Below are 19,921 nucleotides of genomic sequence, written 5' to 3'. Positions count from 1 at the left end.
CCCCCAAGTATTTTCCTCTAGAGACATTTAATCGCCTTTGTGAGCTGCTCTCATATTTTATTTTCAATCATCATGTCCGTTTACAAGTCACCAGTATTACCAATTCACGATGTATCCGGTCTTTCAATCCCACAATTCATGACACAATACAACCCCGATGAGGTACCTGCATCGAAAATCGTCCATGTCGAAACTTTCTCCAATGAAACCATCACCTATGGCTCTCTTCGCGATCAAGCTGCTCGAGCTGCTTGGGGGCTGCGGGTGAATTTGGATCTACAACCTGGAGATACCTTACTGGCATTGGTTAACAATTCGGTAATAAAGGCAAATTTGATGATATTTCTTGTACTCTCTAATTCAGGTAGTAGAATGCCTTTGTACTCCTTGCTCATGCGACCTGGTGGACTGGTGCTATTTTCGCGTGAGTGTCCCGATAAAAGACTGCCCCTCAGTAATTTCTCTTTCAGCGATTCTGATAATCACTCTACAACCCGAAGGACCCTTAATACATCCGCAACACAGGACGATATCGTGCATGCCATTAATATCACAAACCCAACGCACATCGTCACCGTCAAGGAGAAGCTCAGTCAGATCCAGTCTGCCCTTGCATCTTTGTCCCAAACAAGCATCAAGGTTGTTACTATCCGCTGCAAGATCCAGAACCTACCACAGGTATGTGTATGACATTTGCGATAACTAGATGGTAGCTTTAATTGACGAGCGCTCAGTTTCCGGAAGATATCATCGGCCTAACAACTGCAGAGACCATCCCGCCCCATGATCTTGAAGGGAAGAGCAGCAAAGATGTGGCCAGCACAATCTGCTTTTCCTCGGGCACAACGGGGAAAATGAAGGGCGTACAATTGTCTCATTATAACCTAGTCATGAACTCCCTCATCATGCGCGCCACTATGCCAGTTCGAGTTAACTCGAGAGTTCGCGAGGTGTTCTTTGCTCCATGTATGTTTCGTTAAGACGTCTGCTGGTCTTTTGGGAGCTAACAATATATCTATAGACTGCCATTGCTATGGACTCACTCTTGTTGTAATGTCTGGAATGTGGGTTGGAGGGCTTTATTGCAGTCTCCCGGCTTTTGACCTGGAGGAATTTTGTCGAAGGTCGAGCGAAATCAAAGTGACTGATTTACACCTTGTGCCACCAGTGGCACTTCTTCTTGCCACATCGCCTGTCGCGCAAAAGTATGATTTGGCATCGCTACAAAGAATCGTCATTTCTGCAGCACCTTTGAAAGTATATCTCCCCACAAATTTCACCAAGGGCGGATGAAATATGCAATGCTGACTGTTTGCCCTTCAAGAAATCCGTTCAACTTTTGCTCAAAAAGCGCTTTCCACATACTAGCGTCGTTCAAGGTTGGCATGTTCACCCCTCAACTGTTTTTTGCTTGACTGAATATGTGACACGAAGGTTACGGGCTCACTGAATGCTCGGGAGGTGTTATTCATCAAATCGACGAAGATAAGGAAGCTATTGGATGTGTTGGCAAGCTTTTCGCTGGCATGTATGTTCAATCGATGCTTTCCTGTATTGGCGATTCCTGCTAATATCATCACAGGGAAGGCCGATTAGTCGATCCAAAAACACACAAGGACGTTGCTCTAGGTGAAGAAGGAGAGCTGTGGCTCCGTGGTCCATTGGTCATGATGTGAGAACATATTCTGCCAACAATTTGAGCCTGAGATCTCCAGTCACTAATTATGCTTTAGGGGTTATGTGAATGACCCCAAAGCAACTGCTGAGACTTTCACAGATGGATGGATCAGATCAGGAGATATCCTAAAAATGGACAAGAACCAGAACATCTGGATCACCGATCGTCTCAAAGAGGTAAAATTTTCTCATTACTCTTTTTGTATTACACTTGCATTTGTAAAGGACACGTAACTAACCAGCTATATACAGATGATCAAGTACAAAGGGTATGCTAAGGTCGTTCCCATTTTGCGGATCAACAAACCATTGCTAACCAAAACAACAGATTCCAAATTGCACCCTCAGAGCTGGAAGATATTCTCCTGCGCCACCCCGAGGTTACAGACGCAGCAGTCTGTGCAGTGTATGATGACTCGCAAGCAACTGAAGTCCCTCTCGCCTACGTCAGCCTGTCACCAAGGACGGCGGGGCTGGCGAGCTCTGAGAAGCAGGATGTACTTGATGAGATCAATGGCTGGATTGATGGGCAGCTTGCAGGATACAAAAAGCTTAGAGGGGGTGTCTTTCATCTTCAGACGCTCCCAAAAACTCCCACCGGGAAAATTCTGAGGAGGCTCCTACCGGCAAAACTGAATGAGCATAGAGTTGCTAAGCTTTGAATAATGTCCATGGAAGGGAATATCTCGGACGTGGCCCCTGTTCTGATCATTATAGCGACATTGAAAGTTCCGAGATAAATATCGACAAAAGAACAGTGTAGGCGACATGGATTTACAGATTATACAATGCTACGAACCTTGATCAAAGAAAAAGTACCGACGATAGATAGCTATCATTTCGAATTAAGTATAGTGTAACCAAAGCAAGAAGTAACAAAGAAGCTCTCAGGGAGAAAACCCTAATGTCCAGATTGTATCGAGGTTAAAGGACCAGATACAAGGATTGGAATCTGGAACCAGCCTCAATAACGTCTCTGAAATAAAGCTTTTTAGAGAACGTGGTTCAGACTGCACTGGGCGTTGACGTCCAGGTTGAGCAGACCGCTCTGCCGATATTGTCAGTACAAGTATCCTTTGTATCCAGGGGTGTTTCGTATCTTACCTGGACATCCTTGGTCTCACAGCAGTAGACATCACCACCGGAGCACTCGGTGCCAAGGGCACCACCGGCGATGTTTCCGAGGGTGATGAGGCCGCCGTTGCCGTTCTTGGAGCAGACGGGGGTCTGGTCACTCTTGCAGACCTTGCCGCCCTCGGGGGCGCTGCCTCCTGCAAGAGCAGTGGCGAAGATGGCGAAGGAGATGAGGGTGAACTTCATTGTGAAGGATTGGTTTGAAACTGGAATACAGTGAGTGACCGGATATGGGTTAGGGCAGTTCACATACGCTTCGTACCTTGGAGATTAAGCCTGAAGATGGAGATTTGTAGAGTGGGATGAAGATCGATATTGGCGGATATTTCTTGGGCTTTTATATAGTTCTTTGGTGTTAAATCTAGTAACAAGGGATGTGAATGCGATACAGGAGAATACTACCTTAGGACTACATTCTCCGCGAGATCTTCCCCACGCTAACCTGGTATGTAGAATATTCATGTGTGGCCAATGCTTCCTACTGAGTGTAGCCTCTTGCTATCATGGTGTCTTACGATCGCTACAAATTGAGGCACTAGTTTTCTTTCTCCAATCAAACTGCCTTCAAGCATTGATCCAATGGCAAGCTTGCTACCTTGGGGGGGGGAATCATTTCCGCGAACAACACTGCAGACGTCATTCAGGCACTATAGGTCTCGATCATCCTACTTCATCCGGATTACTAGATCGGGGCTTTCAAGTTGAAAAGTCGTAAAGGTATCAATCAGCCCTCAAAACGTGAAGGCTTGCATCGCTCCGGAGATATGACTCTGTGGCTGGGAGTAGAATGTGTCACTCCTTTCCTGGACCATGGAATCAGCATTCCGTAGTAAATCTCACATGTCTTGAGGTAGAAAGGAAATTAGTTCAAGAATGTGCTTACGAAGCATTTTTCGGCGTCAAGCCACCCGTCGCCCAATAATTTTATACGGACTAGCGTGTCAGGAACCCAAACAAGCTAATTTTAGCTGCGAGTTCAGGTACAAGAGCTAATATCAACAGCGGGGCTAGGGATAAGTGATCCCTGATCCAGTTCTCATAGTACATGCACTCTCCATATAGACTGAGACCATACTTGGAAATAAATTCCTTGTTGAGCTATACAGCGCTCGCGGAAGACTGAAACTGAGAAAGCGACGTAAAACGCAAACGGTATCCTGTGATCCTTGCAGCTTGTGATATTGCATAGCTAAGAATGTGTGCAAGCTTTAATTCTCACCATATGACTACAGGAGTATACAAAAGTACTGGTGATATGAGCGTCATTCCCAAGTGATTGAAATCCTAAAATGATCCCTGCGAGTGCTCGTATTCAGTCAATGGTAGCAATAGTCAAATACCGACCGGGGGGTGTCCCTTTCAAAAAGTCTAGACTGCTCGAGTCTTTAGTGCCCCGAAAACGGCTCTCCCCGGCAACCGCCGATCGTTGCAAGGGCCGATCGTACATCACATCGGGATCTTCCGGCTTTAATTTGCAATCGCCCTAATGTCTTCTTTTTACTATGTATTGATGCATTGGACAGTAGGCGAGTCATTTTTAAGCAAGCATTTTAGCGTGTAATTTGTTTCGTAGGTGGCGTTCTGTATACTGATGCATGAACCAAGCACCTGAAATGCCAGGAACTTGGACAAAAGCCACATCCTTGAAAATAAAAAAGAGGCAGATGAATAGCCATGCTACAGCGGTACACACTTGATACGAGTAGGAGGTTAATTAGCCAAGCTCTTGAAAGTATTATATCTCGGGGGTCCAATATGTAAATGGTCTTGAAGGTTCTCGCATAGCTAGATTATGCCCTTTTGATACTATAAATTTCTCCCGAAATATTGACGCAGCCTGATGGATTATTTCCTTAGAATTGGGCATCTGCCTTGCTGGATCTAGGAAATGGATCACAGGCACAGGGAAGCCTACTTGCAAGGATAGAAAAGCGGCAAGCAAACCTAGATTGATAGAATCTCTTTGTTCCAAGTTGTATTTCACTCACTGGCGTCCCATGGAAGAGCACTGTAACACTATCCCCAGAGATCCACTTGATCGACTGTTTCCGTACACACTACGAATTTTTCCAAGTCGCAACGTCAACGATTGAACGGACTAGGATAAACTCTTCCATGTCACACTAAGCCATAAAAATCTGATTGCTGATGCTTCGACAGGAACACTCAGGTCGCGTTTGATGCCTCGAGTCAGGGCTCAAAAGGTAATAGACTCGAACTAATTAAGAGACAAAAATTTCCTCAATTGGCTAGACAAGGCAAGTATAGATCTAATGGTATTAGTATAATCGTCACTCTTAAATTGTGGGTTCTGCTCGTATTAACTATGGAGTCTTGGCTATGACCGGATGTCTAGAGTGATTACGTCCTAGATGAATTTGGCGATGCGTTCCAAGTGGTTATGTTTTAGTCAAGTTTAGTGGTCACTTCTCTCATTAAAGAAAAATAAATACGAATGGATGTCTAAGTGTTGTCTCTGCTATATTGTTCATCTCTACTCACCGTGAATGTGCTGATCTCTGATATATCGGGGTCTGTACCCTGAAGATCATCTTTAAGAGTATAATCAGTATTACTGGGAAATTTCCAATGAACTGACCGGGCCATCCCCATTCGAAAGGTTGAGCCAATGACTACTATTAGATCCAATGTACTGGTAATTGAACGTAATGGATGAGCACCACTTGTTGTCGAGACCCTGAAACGAGAGTGTGAATACCGGGTTCGGAAAGAGACTATAAGCTGCCCGGGTGGATTGACCCACCTCTTCAGGACTGAAGCAGAGTCTACTATGTAGAGTATCATAAGACCGTTACAATGGTTCTCTTCTTATTTGAGTGGTTTGATGATAGGAATAGCCGATAGCTTAATTGATTCAAACTGCATAAATACTTTCAAGCCATCCCCATCTTCCTAGCGATACGATACACCTCATCCACCATCCAAAAATGTACTTGATTCTTCCCATAAGAAATATCACTTAAGAAGTTTTTATGCTGACCAACTATCGGGATAGCTTCTTTCAACCAACCCGGCAAAATGAAGTTCTTGATCGCCTGCTCTGCCCTCCTCGCCACCACTTTGGCCGCCCCTGCTCCTGGTGGAGGCAAGGATAAGGATCAAGATTCCGACAAGACCGTCTGCGAAAGCCACCAGACCGTCGTCTGCCAGGGCAATGGAAACGGCGGCCTCATTTCCCTCGGCAACCTGTTGAACGGTCTTTTGGGCGAGAACTGCTCCGGCGGTGACGTCTACTGCTGCTCTGAGAGCGACGTCCGACAGGTAAGAGATCCGTCAGATTATATTCAAACTGAAAGCAGAACGCTAATAATTGTTCCCAGACTGGCCTGATCAACCTGGACCTCAACCTCCAATGCAGCCTCAACCACCTCCTTTAAATGGGAGGTTTAATATGGAAATAGTATTTCAATCCATATAATGCCGGGAACACCTGATCCAGGTTTTAATAAAATTAATCTCAAACCATACAAACCCATACCAAGTATATCGTAAAGAGCCCTTGAAAATGTTCTTTCTGCCCATCATATTGTCAATTCAATATTATGAAATGTAGCTTGAAAACCAACATACCCCGAGAAATCATTTCACTTGCGGCGAGGACTAATCCAGCCACATTCCGCGAGTGAATGATCGGATATCTTCATTCTGCTCGAGTTCCTCTTGAGCTAAGATGTCATCTCCCACCCACCATTCGATTTTCTTCATTTTTTACTTTTAATTTTTGCTTTGCTAGAGAGTTGACAAATTGACATGGACCTGTGTTCAAACAAACAAGCTTACTCGCCTACTCTATATATCAGAATTTATAAAAAAGAGGAAAGAGGAGGCATGCTCGGCCACTGTTGGGTGGGTTTGTCTGGTGTTTAGCAGCAGTGCCACCTCAATACAATAGTTAACTATCATTAAAAGTTACACTAATATTCTGATTTAGATTACTGCTTCGTGAATCCGATAGAATCAAACATCCGCTCACAAGAGGCATCCTCCGATCACCAGACTCGTCATCCATACAAGACTCCTCGGAAGCTTTGTGGCCGCCGAGAAGGCTGCGGGTGTGCTTGAACTCGGGGCCGCGCCCGCGGACGAAGATGAAGACAAGACAGAGCTAGAGCTAGAGTCTGGGCTTGGAATCGAGGATACACCCGAAGAATCCCCAGTATCAGTCTCTGAGGTAGTGGATGCATCGGAGGATGTGGAAGAGGCTGTGGTTGCTTCAGATGGGGATTGAAGAGCAGATGATGGGATGGTCACCGGGATTGTCCCAACATATGAGCCGGACGATTCAGTCAGAGTTACAGCTTCACTGTTAGTTGCAGTCTCACTGGCTGAGGTAGACTGCGGCGTTGCGGATGCGGTAATCTCCTCGGTGGTGGCAGTCTGAGTAGCTGAGGCGATGGCGGTCGTAGTCTGAGGCGTTGGCTCCGTCGTTGTGGTAGTCACTGGGACCAATCCGCCACTTAGAGGAGGGACAGCATAAGGGGGATCAAATAATCCGAAGTTCTCACAAGCACCACATGGTGAAGCCCAAGATTTGACCTTCTTGGGGGCCGCAAGAATTGGGTCGCATGGGCCTCCTGGAATCTTTGTCGCGATCACAGAAGCTGGTTCTGTTTGAGGACAATCGGTACGAAGATCGTTCAGTGTAAGTTGATGGGTTGCTGAGATGTTCGGCACAATCGTTGATACTTCGTTCAGGTCAAGGGGGAAAATGACACTCGTGCCAGAAGGACCAGCAATCTCTCCGGCAGGGTTTGTTCCATAGATTTTGTCGACAATCATGTACACCGATGGTGAGGTACTATCGTCAGCACTTGTTAGTATCATGGAGCACCGTGCAAATATCACATGGGGGTCTTACAAAGTATAGTCGAGATGACTATCAAAATGGGTTGTCGGATACTCATATGGCTGATCCGTTGGCCAATAAAATAGGTTGACCGTGCCAGCCGAACTATCAATCCAGTCAGCCTTTGATTGTTGAGAAGCCTCACCAGGCGCAAGGAATCTTACATCTTGCAGGATGTCGGGCATGGGTTAGGAGGAGGAGATGTTGTAATGGACGACGACACGAAGGTTGCGGTGGTCGAAAAAGTCGTGGTACTCGTCAACTTCCATGAAATTTTAGATGTGTCGGACTCGACGACTGTTTTGTTATGAGGACCCGGTGAGATATACTTGGTCGTTGTGTGCGCGACTGTAGTATCAGTATACCAGTATTTGGTAGAAGGAGAGTATGAAGTTTGTTCGGATGACCAGATATAAGCATGGGTCTTCTGGTCACTACCCGACCAAAATCCAGGACTATGACTCTCTTCACTCTGTTCGCCTCGGTTAATTCTGATACCTGAGCCAGGAATAGCATTGACTGGTGCTATACCCGAGCTAAGCAGGCCGACCAAGGACAAAAGTTTCAAGGATAGCATGGTTTTGGGGTTCAATTGCGACACCAACTACCGCAAAGGATTCTAATTAAAAGGACGAAACCGCCAAATATAAGACGCCACTGGAAGACCAAGAACGCGTGAAAGAAGGAGGGTGAAAGGAGTAATAAAAACAAATATCCAGTTTTTATCTACTATCAGACTTGGAAAATCTCAAATATCAACATGCGAAATTGAAATGGTCGTGTAGAATGAATCACAACCGATGACGTGGGTTCGGCATATCCTTGTTGGCAAACCGAGTTATACGATTGATACTTTAGTTTATGTGGTCATCGAAGCTGAGCTCCACGGTGAATTGCCTCAAGAAGGAGGTGACAGACAACGGCTTATCCAGGAACAGTTAGGGCATGGAGAAACATGGTGGCTAAGATCTGCATAAATACCGGTGGCAGTCTCTGATTAGATATAGAGCTTGTAGCGGAGCAGGTTTTCAAATGGATATCCCGGTTTTTGTTTTTACTTTTAAGCCTTGTCCGTGCGAGAGCGAGAGCGAATAGTATGTTAGGACCGCTGAACAATGACTTGGCCAGTGATAGCATCAAGTCAATTGCCACGAGCTTGTTCCTGAAATTACCCAGAACGAATCTGCAGGATCGTAGCAGATTTGGATCTCATTTTACTCGAAAAAAGCTCACAAGATCCGCCCCTTATCCCCCTTCACTAGCCACAACTCTACTACTTGCATACCCGAATTGACTACATTTCATGGCTTTGCGCGCTTGAGTACCATGTATTCGGTCGCGCTGGTCTGCCTTTTAGCTCTACTACTTGCTTGGATCCCAGAACGCTGGGCATCCCCTTTATCCAGACGCTCCTCGTCGCCTGTTGTTGTTTCTCCCAGCCAATACTTGTAAATTCTCGTCCAAAATCTGACAATAGCTGTGCTATTTGCTGACGTCCCCTTAGCGAAGGTAACGATGGACCTTGGAGCAGCTTTTTTCTTCGAGTTGGAACTCCAGAGCAATATGTTCGAGTGTTAGTATCGACAGCCTCTCCGGAGTCTATGGTTGTATTGTCCGAATATGGCTGTTCCGAAACTGTATTTGCCGATGCACCATCTGACTGTGCTTCTTCGAGAGGCAATCTATTCAATTCCAATGACTCTTCGAGTTGGAGTTCCATGGGTATTTTCAATATCAACGACAATGATGTCGGTCTAGAGGCCAACTTGGGATATTCTCAAAGATCGGAATTCGCGACGGATAATTTGGGCCTCGGCTTGAGTGGCCCAAGTATCAACAACCAGACTCTTGCTGGCATTGCGACACCCAGCCCTTTCTATTTGTAATTCAAGCATCAAATACCTGGAATTAAAACCTCGCTAATCCCTTCGGTCCACAGGGGCATATTCGGTCTTAACCCTCAACAGGTAAACCTCACGACATTGGGAAATGCATCATCGCCTTCACTCTTCAAAACCCTCCAAAGTCAAGGCACGATCCCAAGCTTGAGTTGGAGCTATACTGCCGGTGCCAAATATCGTGAGCGTGTCTTTCATATTGAGTAAAAATGTAATGAATAGCTGATCCCTGGCATTTTTCCCATCCAGGTCTGAAACAAGTATACGGCCAGCTCATCTTTTCCGGATATGATGAATCACGATTTACCTCGAACTCAGTATCATTTACTATGGCAGATGATATTACTCGCGACCTAGTCGTTTATCTCCAATCAATCAGCTATAGTGGATCAACATCCTCGATTCTATTATCCGATCCAATCGATATCTTCATCGATTCCACAGACCCAAATCTTTGGCTACCCGAGAAAGTTTGCGAGGAGTTTGAGAAGGCGTTCGGGTTGACCATGGATAATGACACCGGCTTATATCTGGTCAATGACACACATAATACGGAGCTGCTCAACTCAGACGCAGAAGTAACCTTTCGGTTATCTGATGTAGGGTCTGGTGGAGATGCAGTGGCGATAACTTTGCCCTACGAAGCATTTGCACTTACCGCAAAACCCCCTTTGGTGGGCAATATCAGCTACTATTTCCCATTGAAGCGAGCAGAAAACTCTACACAATATACTTTGGGTCGTGTATTCTTGCAAGAAGCGTGAGTAGGAAGCTCAAAGTGAATGTCAGGGTTAGCTTGCTAATTTTCTATTCAGGTATCTATCGGCCGACTATGAGCGCGGTGTATTCAATGTCTCAGCTTGTTCCTGGAAGGAGGATGCCGAAGAGAACATTGTCGAAATAACATCGAAAGATGCCGACTCATCTGGCTGTTCTGGAAGTAAATGCACTTCAAGTTCTGGCGATGGCACTGGCAACTCCGGAAACTCCTCAGGTTTGAGCCGCGGCGCTGTAGCTGGTATCTCAGTAGGGGCAGCCATTGGATTCTTCCTTCTCCTGGGTACCGTTATCTTCTATATCCGCCGACATCGTCAGAAATCCAAGAACAAGGCGATAGATCCCAAGCCGAATGTGTCCGTTCTGTCCGGGCCTGTGCATAATGGCGGCCCCCCTGAGTCGTCCTCACATGAGCATGAATCTTCTGGCCAAGACACTTTCTGGTCTCCAGACACTATCAACAGCAGTAGTGGTCTGAACACGAGCCGGCATAATGAAAGTAGTGGTGAGAGTGGACACCGCGAAGACGAATTTGGTGAGAATGAGCTAGATGGTCATGATACACAAATCAAGCCGGTGTACCATGAACTGGCTGGCTCAAAAGTGCCAGACGTGCGTTGAAGTCCATTTTACGCTTTATATATCTAAGAAACGAATGTACGAGATGGAATAATCAATCAATTTTCCTTTCTTCCCTCTGCTGTCTCTTCTTTTTCTTCTTCTCCTCAGCCAGCGAAATTGTGGAGGCACACCGAGGGCGTAATAGTAACTTGAAAGAATGGACGTCGATTTCAACGTTAGTTAACTCGACTCTCGAGTGTGATCAATATGTGTATTATGATGAATGTTTCACACCCAGAAGCAAGATAATGGAAGATGACCACAGATCATATATAGGCCAATATCAAGCGCTTTGTTCATACTTCAAGTATTATATTGAAGTTGTCAAATTCACGATGTGGATTGGGTATATGGAGAACTTTGTTTGCCATTAGCAGTTGAAGAACTTGCGGTTCGCGTTATTGGTACGGCTATTTGTAATTTGTGGACTTTCAGCTGCTGACGTCGTTATGTGCCGGTTGAGATCTCTTTTTGCTCCGCAATGACGGCCCGTTCCACGTTTGTTTCATTCTTGCTACAACGACCAGGATCAATATATCGCAGATCCATGTGGGCATAAAATCCACTTTTGTAAGCGAAGTTTGGGGTAGAATAATGCAAAATGTCTGCTCCTTCAGAATACCCACATCTTCCTGGAGAAAACTACCTACTTTTCATAGGTACAACAGATCCAAATTGCAGATCGTTATATCTAATTTGAAGTTATTTTGGTCCAGTAAATGAGTCGACAACACTGTGTTTTGTATATCTGTGTATCTTTATTTATCTTATATTTCTTTATTTGGCTACTTGATCTATAAACCCAAAAATTATTGAGTTACTACCTCCGTAAACAACACAATCCTTTGTCTTGCATGGTCAACCCCGGGTTATAGACGGTTCTTCAGAAGGCCGCTGACTTCAGACTTGCATGACCTTTTGTTTCGACCATTTCTTTTCTGTCAGTAGCAGCAAAAATGTTTGCTTTCGGCTTGATATTGTGATATCTGCATCATTTGTTATTTGTACTACAATGCATAGGTCTCGTGAGTCTTAACCCAATTGTATAGCATTTATTTGCTATTCATAAAAGATATTCTTAAACCCAAATTGCCCTGATCCACTGTGTATCTTACCCACTCTCATCCCGAATAACCATTATCATTCGTCTGCTACCGCGAACCCTGATTTCAACTCTTTTGATTCAGTCTCAGGTTATCTCAATTGATCAATGTTAGTTCCTGGAAAAACTATGTTCAGGCCTTTTTTCAAAGTGAATTGTCAATTTTGGGATTAAATTGCGATGCAAATTCTCCCGAGATGGCCTGCAAGCTATCGGGAGGAATTTTCGCACAAGTTGCCTCTTATGTACATAGTATTATATTTTTTACGATTGGGGTCCAAGATGTGGAGCTCGGCTCTGCGGATAATACAATTCTTATTGGATATAAGCAATCTTTTTCTCTTTCATTGGCTTGCAGATCTATACCCTAGTTTTGTAGTTTACATGTAAATGGAGCTACATGCGAAGGTCTGAGTAATTCAGATGTTGATCGACGGTTCAGACAGCCTTGTTGTTACTTGGATCGCCAGTCAGTTAAATGAGGCGCAATATGCACGTCCTTCGCTTCCAGCATCGGCCTGTAAAATATCTCTCGATTGTAGAGCCCCCCTCTTGACCCTCCACCCTCTCATCTCTTGTTTATCTCTACATCTCGCCGAGCACGTTTTGTCAGTGCAACGAACGCGATCGGCGTTGATATTGTTGTCAATATGCCAACAACGACCGAACCAACAACCTCAACACCTAGCACGATTTCTGCTCTGACGACCACATTCACACCTCCAAGTTCTTGTATCAGTGACTTATGGCTCGGCAGTACTAGTGGAAAGACATGGATGAACCTGGGCCCAATTAGCCATTCGGAATGTCTCCCATCTGGCTGGCATAAGACAGATTATTATTCTCCCGGTGTTTGTCCTTCGGGATACGGGATTGCGAATACCGGTCTGGTGGAACGTGGAAGTGTCACAGAGACCGCAGCAACGTGCTGCCCAACGTAAGTTCAAATTTATAGGACCTCTCATAGAATAGATGAAATATGGCAACGAAACTTACACGAGGGGTTTTTAGACTCAACGGCCATACTTATGTGACCCGAGAACCCAAGTCGTCAACAGCGTCTGAATCTATTGACTGCCTGTGGAGTCCAGCTCCTCTTACCACCGAATTTGAATACACCTGGACGACCAATGGATCTACGATGAGCACATCAACTGCTTTAAGCAGCGAAGAGCATGTTAATGCATACGGTATCTATATCCGATGGCAATCAAGCGACTTGAGCTCGATTTCACCCACCACACCAGCAACGAATACCGCGACCACCACTGGCAATACTGCCACCACTACCACTGCAGCAGCTACTAGTACATCTACAAAGACTCCCGCGAGCTCATCAGGCTCTTCAGGGCTCTCGACCGGCGCCAAGGTCGGCATTGGAGTCGGAGTGGCTGTGGGTGGCATTATTATTCTAGCACTTCTGGGTTTTCTCCTTCTTCGGCGCAGACGGGGTCGGGCAACGCAGAGTCGGGCCCAACACAACGCGAACGGCACGAATGGGGCGGTCCTGTCAAATCAATCACCATCCGAAATGCCATCGGAATGTGCACATGAGATGCCGACTGAATATACGCACCTCACGCCAGGAACTTTGAAGGAGCTGCCTGCAGAAGGAAACGTACCGGAGCTGGAGGGAACGAAGAAATAGACTCTTTGCCGTTTGTTCGATGTTAGAACTTTTAGATACCATGTCTCGTTGCATCTGCCCTTTTTTTTTTCTCTCTCTTTTCTTTGTTGAAGACCATCGGATTGGGAAGGCCATTCAATCACTCAGAAATATTAATAATAATTTCTACATATTGACTTCGATCAAAAGGAGATTTCCAAGGTCCAGCCTGGCTATGCATGAGCGTGCTATCCTCAGGATAGCCACTGATTGTCCTAATTGAAACTTGAAAGCAATAGCGGGAATCAACAGAGTATGCTACCTAGTATACTTTGTTTGTTCTCCCATCGGTAGGTATCGGTGGATTTATATTAGCAATAGCAGTTTACATACTCTGTACTGCCATGTACGGATGTACCATCCACTGTACCTGCAAGTAGTCTAATTTGCCCACTTCCCTCCTATCCCACTCTAGACACTTCTAACACAAGTATTGCTCATTCAGACAAAGACATGGGATTTATTTAGTACATGACACTGGTATTAATCAATCCTTTATTAGTAATTAGTAAATAACACAATGATGAACTGCAAATACATCCTAAATCGTCTGATGCTCGGCCTGACGTCACCACATCTGACTAAGAGCAAAAGCAGGAATATCAAACGATCTAAACAACTTCACCTTCACTTCCAACCTTTATTAAGAAAAAAAAAATAAATAAATCGATCTGAATATGAGTACTAAACGCCGGGAAAAGGCCTTGGTTAAATCGATTCAGGCAGGACTGCTGCGAGATCCGGATCGCTTTAAGAAATCAGTATGGGGTTCTATCAAGGCCTTCTTCACTCTTCATCGAATTAAACTTCTACGACATGAGATGCATTTATTTGAAGGACTTCGTCGAGATGTATGGCAATTTGACGAGGATCAGTATCAAGCGAGTTTTCGAACGACTGGTGGTCAACCTCCACTTAAAATGATGGGTGATCTTGGATATTCTGGTTCGGTCAGTTTACTACCAGGAGTATACTGGTGTACAATTTTGGTGAGACTTGTATAACTGACTCTAGAGCAGACATTCATATCCACCCTTGATGGTCATTATGTGATTAAGAGTCTTCCTCGCCATTTTGAGTACACTTTCTTCGAATCCGATTTGTTAGAACCTTACTATGACTTCATGAGACATCACCCGGACTCAGTTCTCGTCTGGATCACAGATTATATTCTCTCACCGTATACCACACTCGGTACAATATGTGGTTGTACCCCTGCACACCATATTATCATGGAAAATATCCTATGTGGTAAAGCGGAGGATCCCAACGGCGACAAATGGGAAACATATGACTTGAAACCGATCAATTATTTCTATCCAGAACGTGATTTATTCCCCGAAGCAATGGTCAGCGAAGATACATTGAGCAGACTGGCCGACACATTTAATGATAAACTTCGTCTCTGGCGAAAAGATGCCGATAAGTTTCTGCAAACAATTGAAGCCGACACCCAGTTCCTGCAAGAGGCGAATGCAGTCGACTACTCATTATTTCTTGTGCGCATCCCTGCATCTTCAAAGCCGGCTGTTTTTGGGAGGAAAAGTCCGTGGAGAGAGGGAATTGCTTCGGCAGATGGCAAGTGGAAGTACAGGGTGGTCATCCTCGATTTCTTCTGGGCGAAGCATAAGTTGCATGCACAGGCATTATCGGGGGTCGTGCAGACGTTTAATGTTGTGGGACAGAAGGGCCCTATGTCAATTACGACTACGGCAGAGGAGTATCGGGGGAACTTTCTCAAGATGGTTCGTGAGATGATTGAGGTGCATTGATTTAGAAGAGAGCATATAGCAAGGGGAGTGCGAGGTCATGAGAGAAGATCATCATTGCAGAAGTATTCATTGTCTAAGATTATCTGAAATTACCAATTTAGGTTTTCCCCTTGTTCACATTTCATGATTCCTACAGACGACGTCAACATATTCTCATAACCGCTTGAGAGTCTTTCTACTCTCTGCCACCATTGCTTTCTCCTCCGGCTCCTCCAACTTCCACATGGCCTCATATTGGCATCGCATAGGCCCCTTCTGGTATTCAGGTGGATATCGACCGGAATACATCTCTTGTCGGAATGAGGTAGACCGAAGCTGTGCGCAGTTGCGGACACACAGTCGAAACATGATAACCGGACGGAAGTTTGGGACGTCATTGTAAGCCCACTGGACCCATGGAATACTCATGTCGAACATAAATCTGTCAAACCGGGGAGGATTGTGATTGACGTAGCTCTTGAACCACCTGTCGTGGTCGACCTCACCAGGACTTGTATCTTGAGGATGCCTTACGAAGCATTCGAGTTCGCGGCTAGGCAAGTTCATCCTCCTGTCATGCTCGAACTGTTGGTCTGATCGATTGGCATGATAATTCTCGAACATACGGCAGATCCAATTTAATTTAGCATGTTCTTTCCAGACATCAACTTCATGATGCAAGGTTTCAGTCTGGAGGAGCCGGTCAAAGATTAACTCGGTGTTGGCGTCCTGGGATTTGACCTCGCCAGAAATCTTTTTTATCTGAGCCGAGTCGTAAACATCGACCAGGTGGACCAAACTGTCTCCAGTTCTCCCAGAGATGGTCGAGTTCAGTGCCTCCTCGGGGGACATATGAAGCGTGACGATCTGAAGACAGACCATGAAATCATTGAGCACACGAAACCCGTCGGACTCCGTTCGACTGAAGTTGGGTTTGAAGTTGAACATTTCCTTTGGGGGCATTAGATAACGAAATGGGAAGATCAGCTCACCCGGGACCACGACGTCTCGAGCTTGCAGTGAGTAGCTGATGAAGTAGGAGTGGTCTCCCAGGGCCTTTGGACCGTATGGTAGAGTACAGCTGAGCGAGCTCCAGGAAATGATGTCCCTGCCAGGACAGAACCAAGGCATCTTGGTGACCTTGTACTCAGTCGAAGGGCGAGCTTCGTTGTGGTCGATAGGACCTCCACAATCTTTCAGAACTACTTGGCGGGACTCCCTGCAGATTCGGGTCACCACAGGAGGTCTGCTGTTCTGATGGGTCGTCCATGAGATGCATGTAGCTGAGTGCGAGGGCAAACGTTGATCAGGAGGAACCTCCAGCTCGATGGCCCGGCTTGGGATGCAATAGAGCCAGATCATCTTACGAATCTCGAAAGGGAGATCCGAAAAGTTGGTCTTGCTTGATGCTATGGTGAGTGATTCCATGACGTTGGATAGCATGATGACAGTCAAGTTACTCTGGATGAAAGATAATGAACTTTGGATAAGAGGTAATGATAGATCGGTTCAGGTGAAATGAGGTGATGTGAAGGAAGAAGCTGAGAAGGAAAAAGTTGAAGAGGGAAGAAGAGACAATTAGAAGAGAAGAGAAGAAGAGAAGAGAACGTTTTATTGTGCGCGGCCGAAGGGAAATGAGTGAAGCACGTGCAGTTCAAAGTGAATCGCAGTGAATATGAACGATTCACGCAGTTCTTTGGTTTGAGTGGTTTACATTGATTATATTCACTACTTGGATAGATACGAAGAATGAATGATACTACATTCGGCATTTGGCTGCATCAGATAGAACTGTATACAACATAAAATAGTGAGATTGATGGCAGATATGCACACGTAGAACAATGTACATTTATAGAATCAATGGACTACAGCAAGATGGATAGAACCACACCTCTTCAAAGAGACATCCACTTTGACAATACTCTATCAAGATTAAATCCACTGGTAATCCAGGATAGGAACCTCGAACACCGGCGCCGTGCAAGTGGCATTGAAATAAGAGTCATGCTCACACGTCAGAGGGAAATCGACACTTCCAGAGTAAGTGATGGAGCTTCCATTCTCACACTTGAGAGCATGACCACTGCCCAGTGTATAGTCTAGATGTCCGACCGAATTGGGCTCGTTGGAGGAACCATAGAAAGAGACAATCCGACCTAGACCACGGTCCGCATAGCCGCAGTTGCTCTCGCCATGTCCGATATCATGGATGCGGTAGCCAATATATTGATCATGGCAAGTTAGGCCATCTTCAAATCCAATGTCGAGGGTCTGCGGTGGACCATAACCCCATGGTTCATAGTTCGGCAGGCCGGTATAACAAACATTGACCAAGGTACTCTCGCAGGTTGCCGGGTCACACCAGCCCCCATTGCAAATGCACCCCTTGGTGTTTTTATCCACCTCGTTATGGATGCAGTCGAGGCTGTGGGAACCATTGTACCATTTGAAATTGGTCACGGTCCAGTTGGGGATGGGACAACCGGCTGGCGGTGTGATGGAACGTGGGTGGATCACGGCGGAGAACGCAGTGTTTGACCAGGAGAGGGCCAGTAGACCCGCCAGAAGAGATCGAGGGGCCATTCTGAGGACAGTGTGTATGTACTCTTGATGTAGATTTGGAATGAGATGGTGATCAATGTTAGAGATCAGTGATCGTCGGGGAGAAAGGATCTTGGTCAATCATTTATAGATTTCAGGTTTGCTCCTCTCTTCGACGAAGTGAATCATCTTAACGCCTTCTTTCTGGGCATTCTGAGGAGTTTTCTGATGGTGGTGGTCCGATTCGTGGGAGAGCGTGATGTCGGTGCGTCTAATCGTCCTAAAATATTATCAGCAGTTGAACCCGCGAGACAAGACCAATTGATTTCCCGCGAGAAGAAGAAAATAAGACATACAGAAGGTATTCGCCGAGGGTAGTTGAGTGATTGGATTGCTTGGCTGCAGGGTCTCCACGTTCCTGGCGAGCTAATGTAGCTCAAGCCCGTGGCTTCAATGTAAGACGGATATGAAGAACCGGAAGGGTCCAGAGATCGGTTGGTCGGCTGAACGATTCATCAACAGATCTCGCTTAAGAGTATCATTGTGAACTGTGATATTTATTTTCACAAAGGGAGGTTTGATGTGTTGCATGAAGGTGGAGTGGAAGAAGCAAAGATGAAGTGTTGAAGGGCAAAAAGGAAAAAGAGGGCGGGTTGTCAGCATTGAGTGATCAAGTTGTACTACTATCATTAGTTCACAGCCCTATTAACAGCGTATAGTGTAATTGTTTATCTCACTAATTCAATATGCAGGTGAGACAATAATAATAGTAACAGGGATTACTTGGAGCAAATAGCATAAAAATGCAATAGTTGCATGAAGCTAGTGGCGATACACTTCCGATTGCATCTAGACTTTGATCCAATGTATAAAGTAGCCATACCCATGAATTTGTGAATAGGAGAAGAGCTACCAGTATGCAATAATAGTCCTTTCACTCTATCTATTCACTATATTCATTGATAGTTGAAACTATTCCCAGTATCTGGTGCCAGTGGCGTCTGAGGTAAGTTTGGGTGGAATGTGGCTTGATGTCGAGACCTGATTATAAAAGACAATGGCCTACTACGAGCATGCTAAGTAATATCTTGATAATCTATATTGTAGTCATATTTTACTTGCACTAGTGAGGACTGTAGGTAGTCTGTGGTAGATTTATGGCATGCTCGGGGTAGAAGGACGGATGCAACAACAAACCTCAAACAAACCCAGCATCAATTCATTGATATCTCTGGATCAGTGATCTTGACTAGGCCCGATAAGAGAGTAGCACAAACGCCGCCGAGATTTCCTACAAGACCGATCACCAGGATGGGGAATGAAACAGACTATCAAAATCTGCTTGTCTTCCATGCTGACTGTCGATCCTCGGCCACAGCTGGTGCTCCATCCCTGCTCATCACTGGTTTTTGGTATGCTACGGGGCTCAAAGGGATATGCCACTGATGGAATCGCCACAGCCGCAAGAATCCAGTCAGAATCTCAAGTTTCATCCTCCTTGTCATGCAACAATACGTCGTTCATCGACAGCGCAGGAGATACTCCGTAAAAGGCGACCAACTCAGTGTACAGGACAACTCAAGATCGACCTCGCCGCATGGACTTGCTACAAAATTATTATGACGGACTTCGGAGACCGGAGGTTTGCACATACACTATAGAGGGTATCATGATGAATCCCCTGGAATACCGACACTGGTGTATCAAGGATATTGTAGACTGAATGGAGACATATATCGTTGGTCGAAAGTCAAAATAAAGTCATAGAGCAGTCTGTACCTCTCTCAAACAGTTGCTTTTGAGCCTTGTACTAGTCATTGATTGTCGTGGAGCACGCAGCCTTGGATTGAGACATCCGTATAACACCGGTGCAACGTCTTGCTC

At 45.4% G+C, this 19,921-nt stretch overlaps 9 protein-coding genes across 9 annotated transcripts; 5 read left to right on the top strand and 4 right to left on the bottom strand.

The window, feature by feature from the left end:
• Window positions 1-72: 72 nt before the first annotated feature.
• On the top strand, window positions 73-2,339 carry N7469_003344 (AMP dependent CoA ligase; the record flags this gene model as incomplete). Its single annotated transcript, XM_056642264.1, has 11 exons — window positions 73-318; window positions 372-424; window positions 501-678; window positions 735-966; window positions 1,022-1,257; window positions 1,325-1,379; window positions 1,435-1,528; window positions 1,583-1,672; window positions 1,734-1,854; window positions 1,930-1,946; window positions 2,006-2,339. The coding sequence occupies 11 exons, from the start codon at window positions 73-75 to the stop codon at window positions 2,337-2,339; spliced, it is 1,656 nt and encodes a 551-aa protein (XP_056501676.1).
• Window positions 2,340-2,668: 329 nt separating this feature from the next.
• N7469_003343 (uncharacterized protein) lies at window positions 2,669-2,997 on the bottom strand (the record flags this gene model as incomplete). Its single annotated transcript, XM_056642263.1, has 2 exons — window positions 2,669-2,725; window positions 2,782-2,997. The coding sequence occupies 2 exons, from the start codon at window positions 2,995-2,997 to the stop codon at window positions 2,669-2,671; spliced, it is 273 nt and encodes a 90-aa protein (XP_056501675.1).
• A 2,853-nt stretch (window positions 2,998-5,850) lies between these two features.
• Window positions 5,851-6,209, top strand: N7469_003342 (uncharacterized protein; the record flags this gene model as incomplete). The annotated part of the gene is made up of 2 exons (XM_056642262.1): window positions 5,851-6,093; window positions 6,153-6,209. The coding sequence occupies 2 exons, from the start codon at window positions 5,851-5,853 to the stop codon at window positions 6,207-6,209; spliced, it is 300 nt and encodes a 99-aa protein (XP_056501674.1).
• Window positions 6,210-6,801: 592 nt separating this feature from the next.
• Window positions 6,802-7,656, bottom strand: N7469_003341 (uncharacterized protein; the record flags this gene model as incomplete). Its single annotated transcript, XM_056642261.1, has 1 exon — window positions 6,802-7,656. The coding sequence occupies one exon, from the start codon at window positions 7,654-7,656 to the stop codon at window positions 6,802-6,804; it is 855 nt and encodes a 284-aa protein (XP_056501673.1).
• A 2,249-nt stretch (window positions 7,657-9,905) lies between these two features.
• N7469_003340 (uncharacterized protein) lies at window positions 9,906-10,974 on the top strand (the record flags this gene model as incomplete). Its single annotated transcript, XM_056642260.1, has 2 exons — window positions 9,906-10,336; window positions 10,392-10,974. The coding sequence occupies 2 exons, from the start codon at window positions 9,906-9,908 to the stop codon at window positions 10,972-10,974; spliced, it is 1,014 nt and encodes a 337-aa protein (XP_056501672.1).
• A 1,752-nt stretch (window positions 10,975-12,726) lies between these two features.
• Window positions 12,727-13,724, top strand: N7469_003339 (uncharacterized protein; the record flags this gene model as incomplete). Its single annotated transcript, XM_056642259.1, has 2 exons — window positions 12,727-13,013; window positions 13,088-13,724. The coding sequence occupies 2 exons, from the start codon at window positions 12,727-12,729 to the stop codon at window positions 13,722-13,724; spliced, it is 924 nt and encodes a 307-aa protein (XP_056501671.1).
• A 695-nt stretch (window positions 13,725-14,419) lies between these two features.
• On the top strand, window positions 14,420-15,514 carry N7469_003338 (phosphatidylinositol phosphate kinase family protein; the record flags this gene model as incomplete). The annotated part of the gene is made up of 2 exons (XM_056642258.1): window positions 14,420-14,692; window positions 14,762-15,514. 2 exons carry the CDS (start codon window positions 14,420-14,422, stop codon window positions 15,512-15,514), a joined length of 1,026 nt encoding a protein of 341 aa, XP_056501670.1.
• Window positions 15,515-15,667: 153 nt separating this feature from the next.
• On the bottom strand, window positions 15,668-16,936 carry N7469_003337 (2EXR domain-containing protein; the record flags this gene model as incomplete). The annotated part of the gene is made up of 1 exon (XM_056642257.1): window positions 15,668-16,936. The coding sequence occupies one exon, from the start codon at window positions 16,934-16,936 to the stop codon at window positions 15,668-15,670; it is 1,269 nt and encodes a 422-aa protein (XP_056501669.1).
• Window positions 16,937-17,428: 492 nt separating this feature from the next.
• N7469_003336 (uncharacterized protein) lies at window positions 17,429-18,079 on the bottom strand (the record flags this gene model as incomplete). Its single annotated transcript, XM_056642256.1, has 1 exon — window positions 17,429-18,079. The coding sequence occupies one exon, from the start codon at window positions 18,077-18,079 to the stop codon at window positions 17,429-17,431; it is 651 nt and encodes a 216-aa protein (XP_056501668.1).
• Window positions 18,080-19,921: the final 1,842 nt, after the last annotated feature.

This window comes from Penicillium citrinum (assembly GCF_028827155.1).
Source record: "Penicillium citrinum strain IBT 23319 chromosome Unknown utg000003l:1.0-4596430.0:1.0-4598250.0, whole genome shotgun sequence".
Taxonomy (NCBI): Eukaryota; Fungi; Ascomycota; class Eurotiomycetes; order Eurotiales; family Aspergillaceae; genus Penicillium; species Penicillium citrinum.
This window is presented reverse-complemented; position numbering and strand designations above follow the sequence as displayed.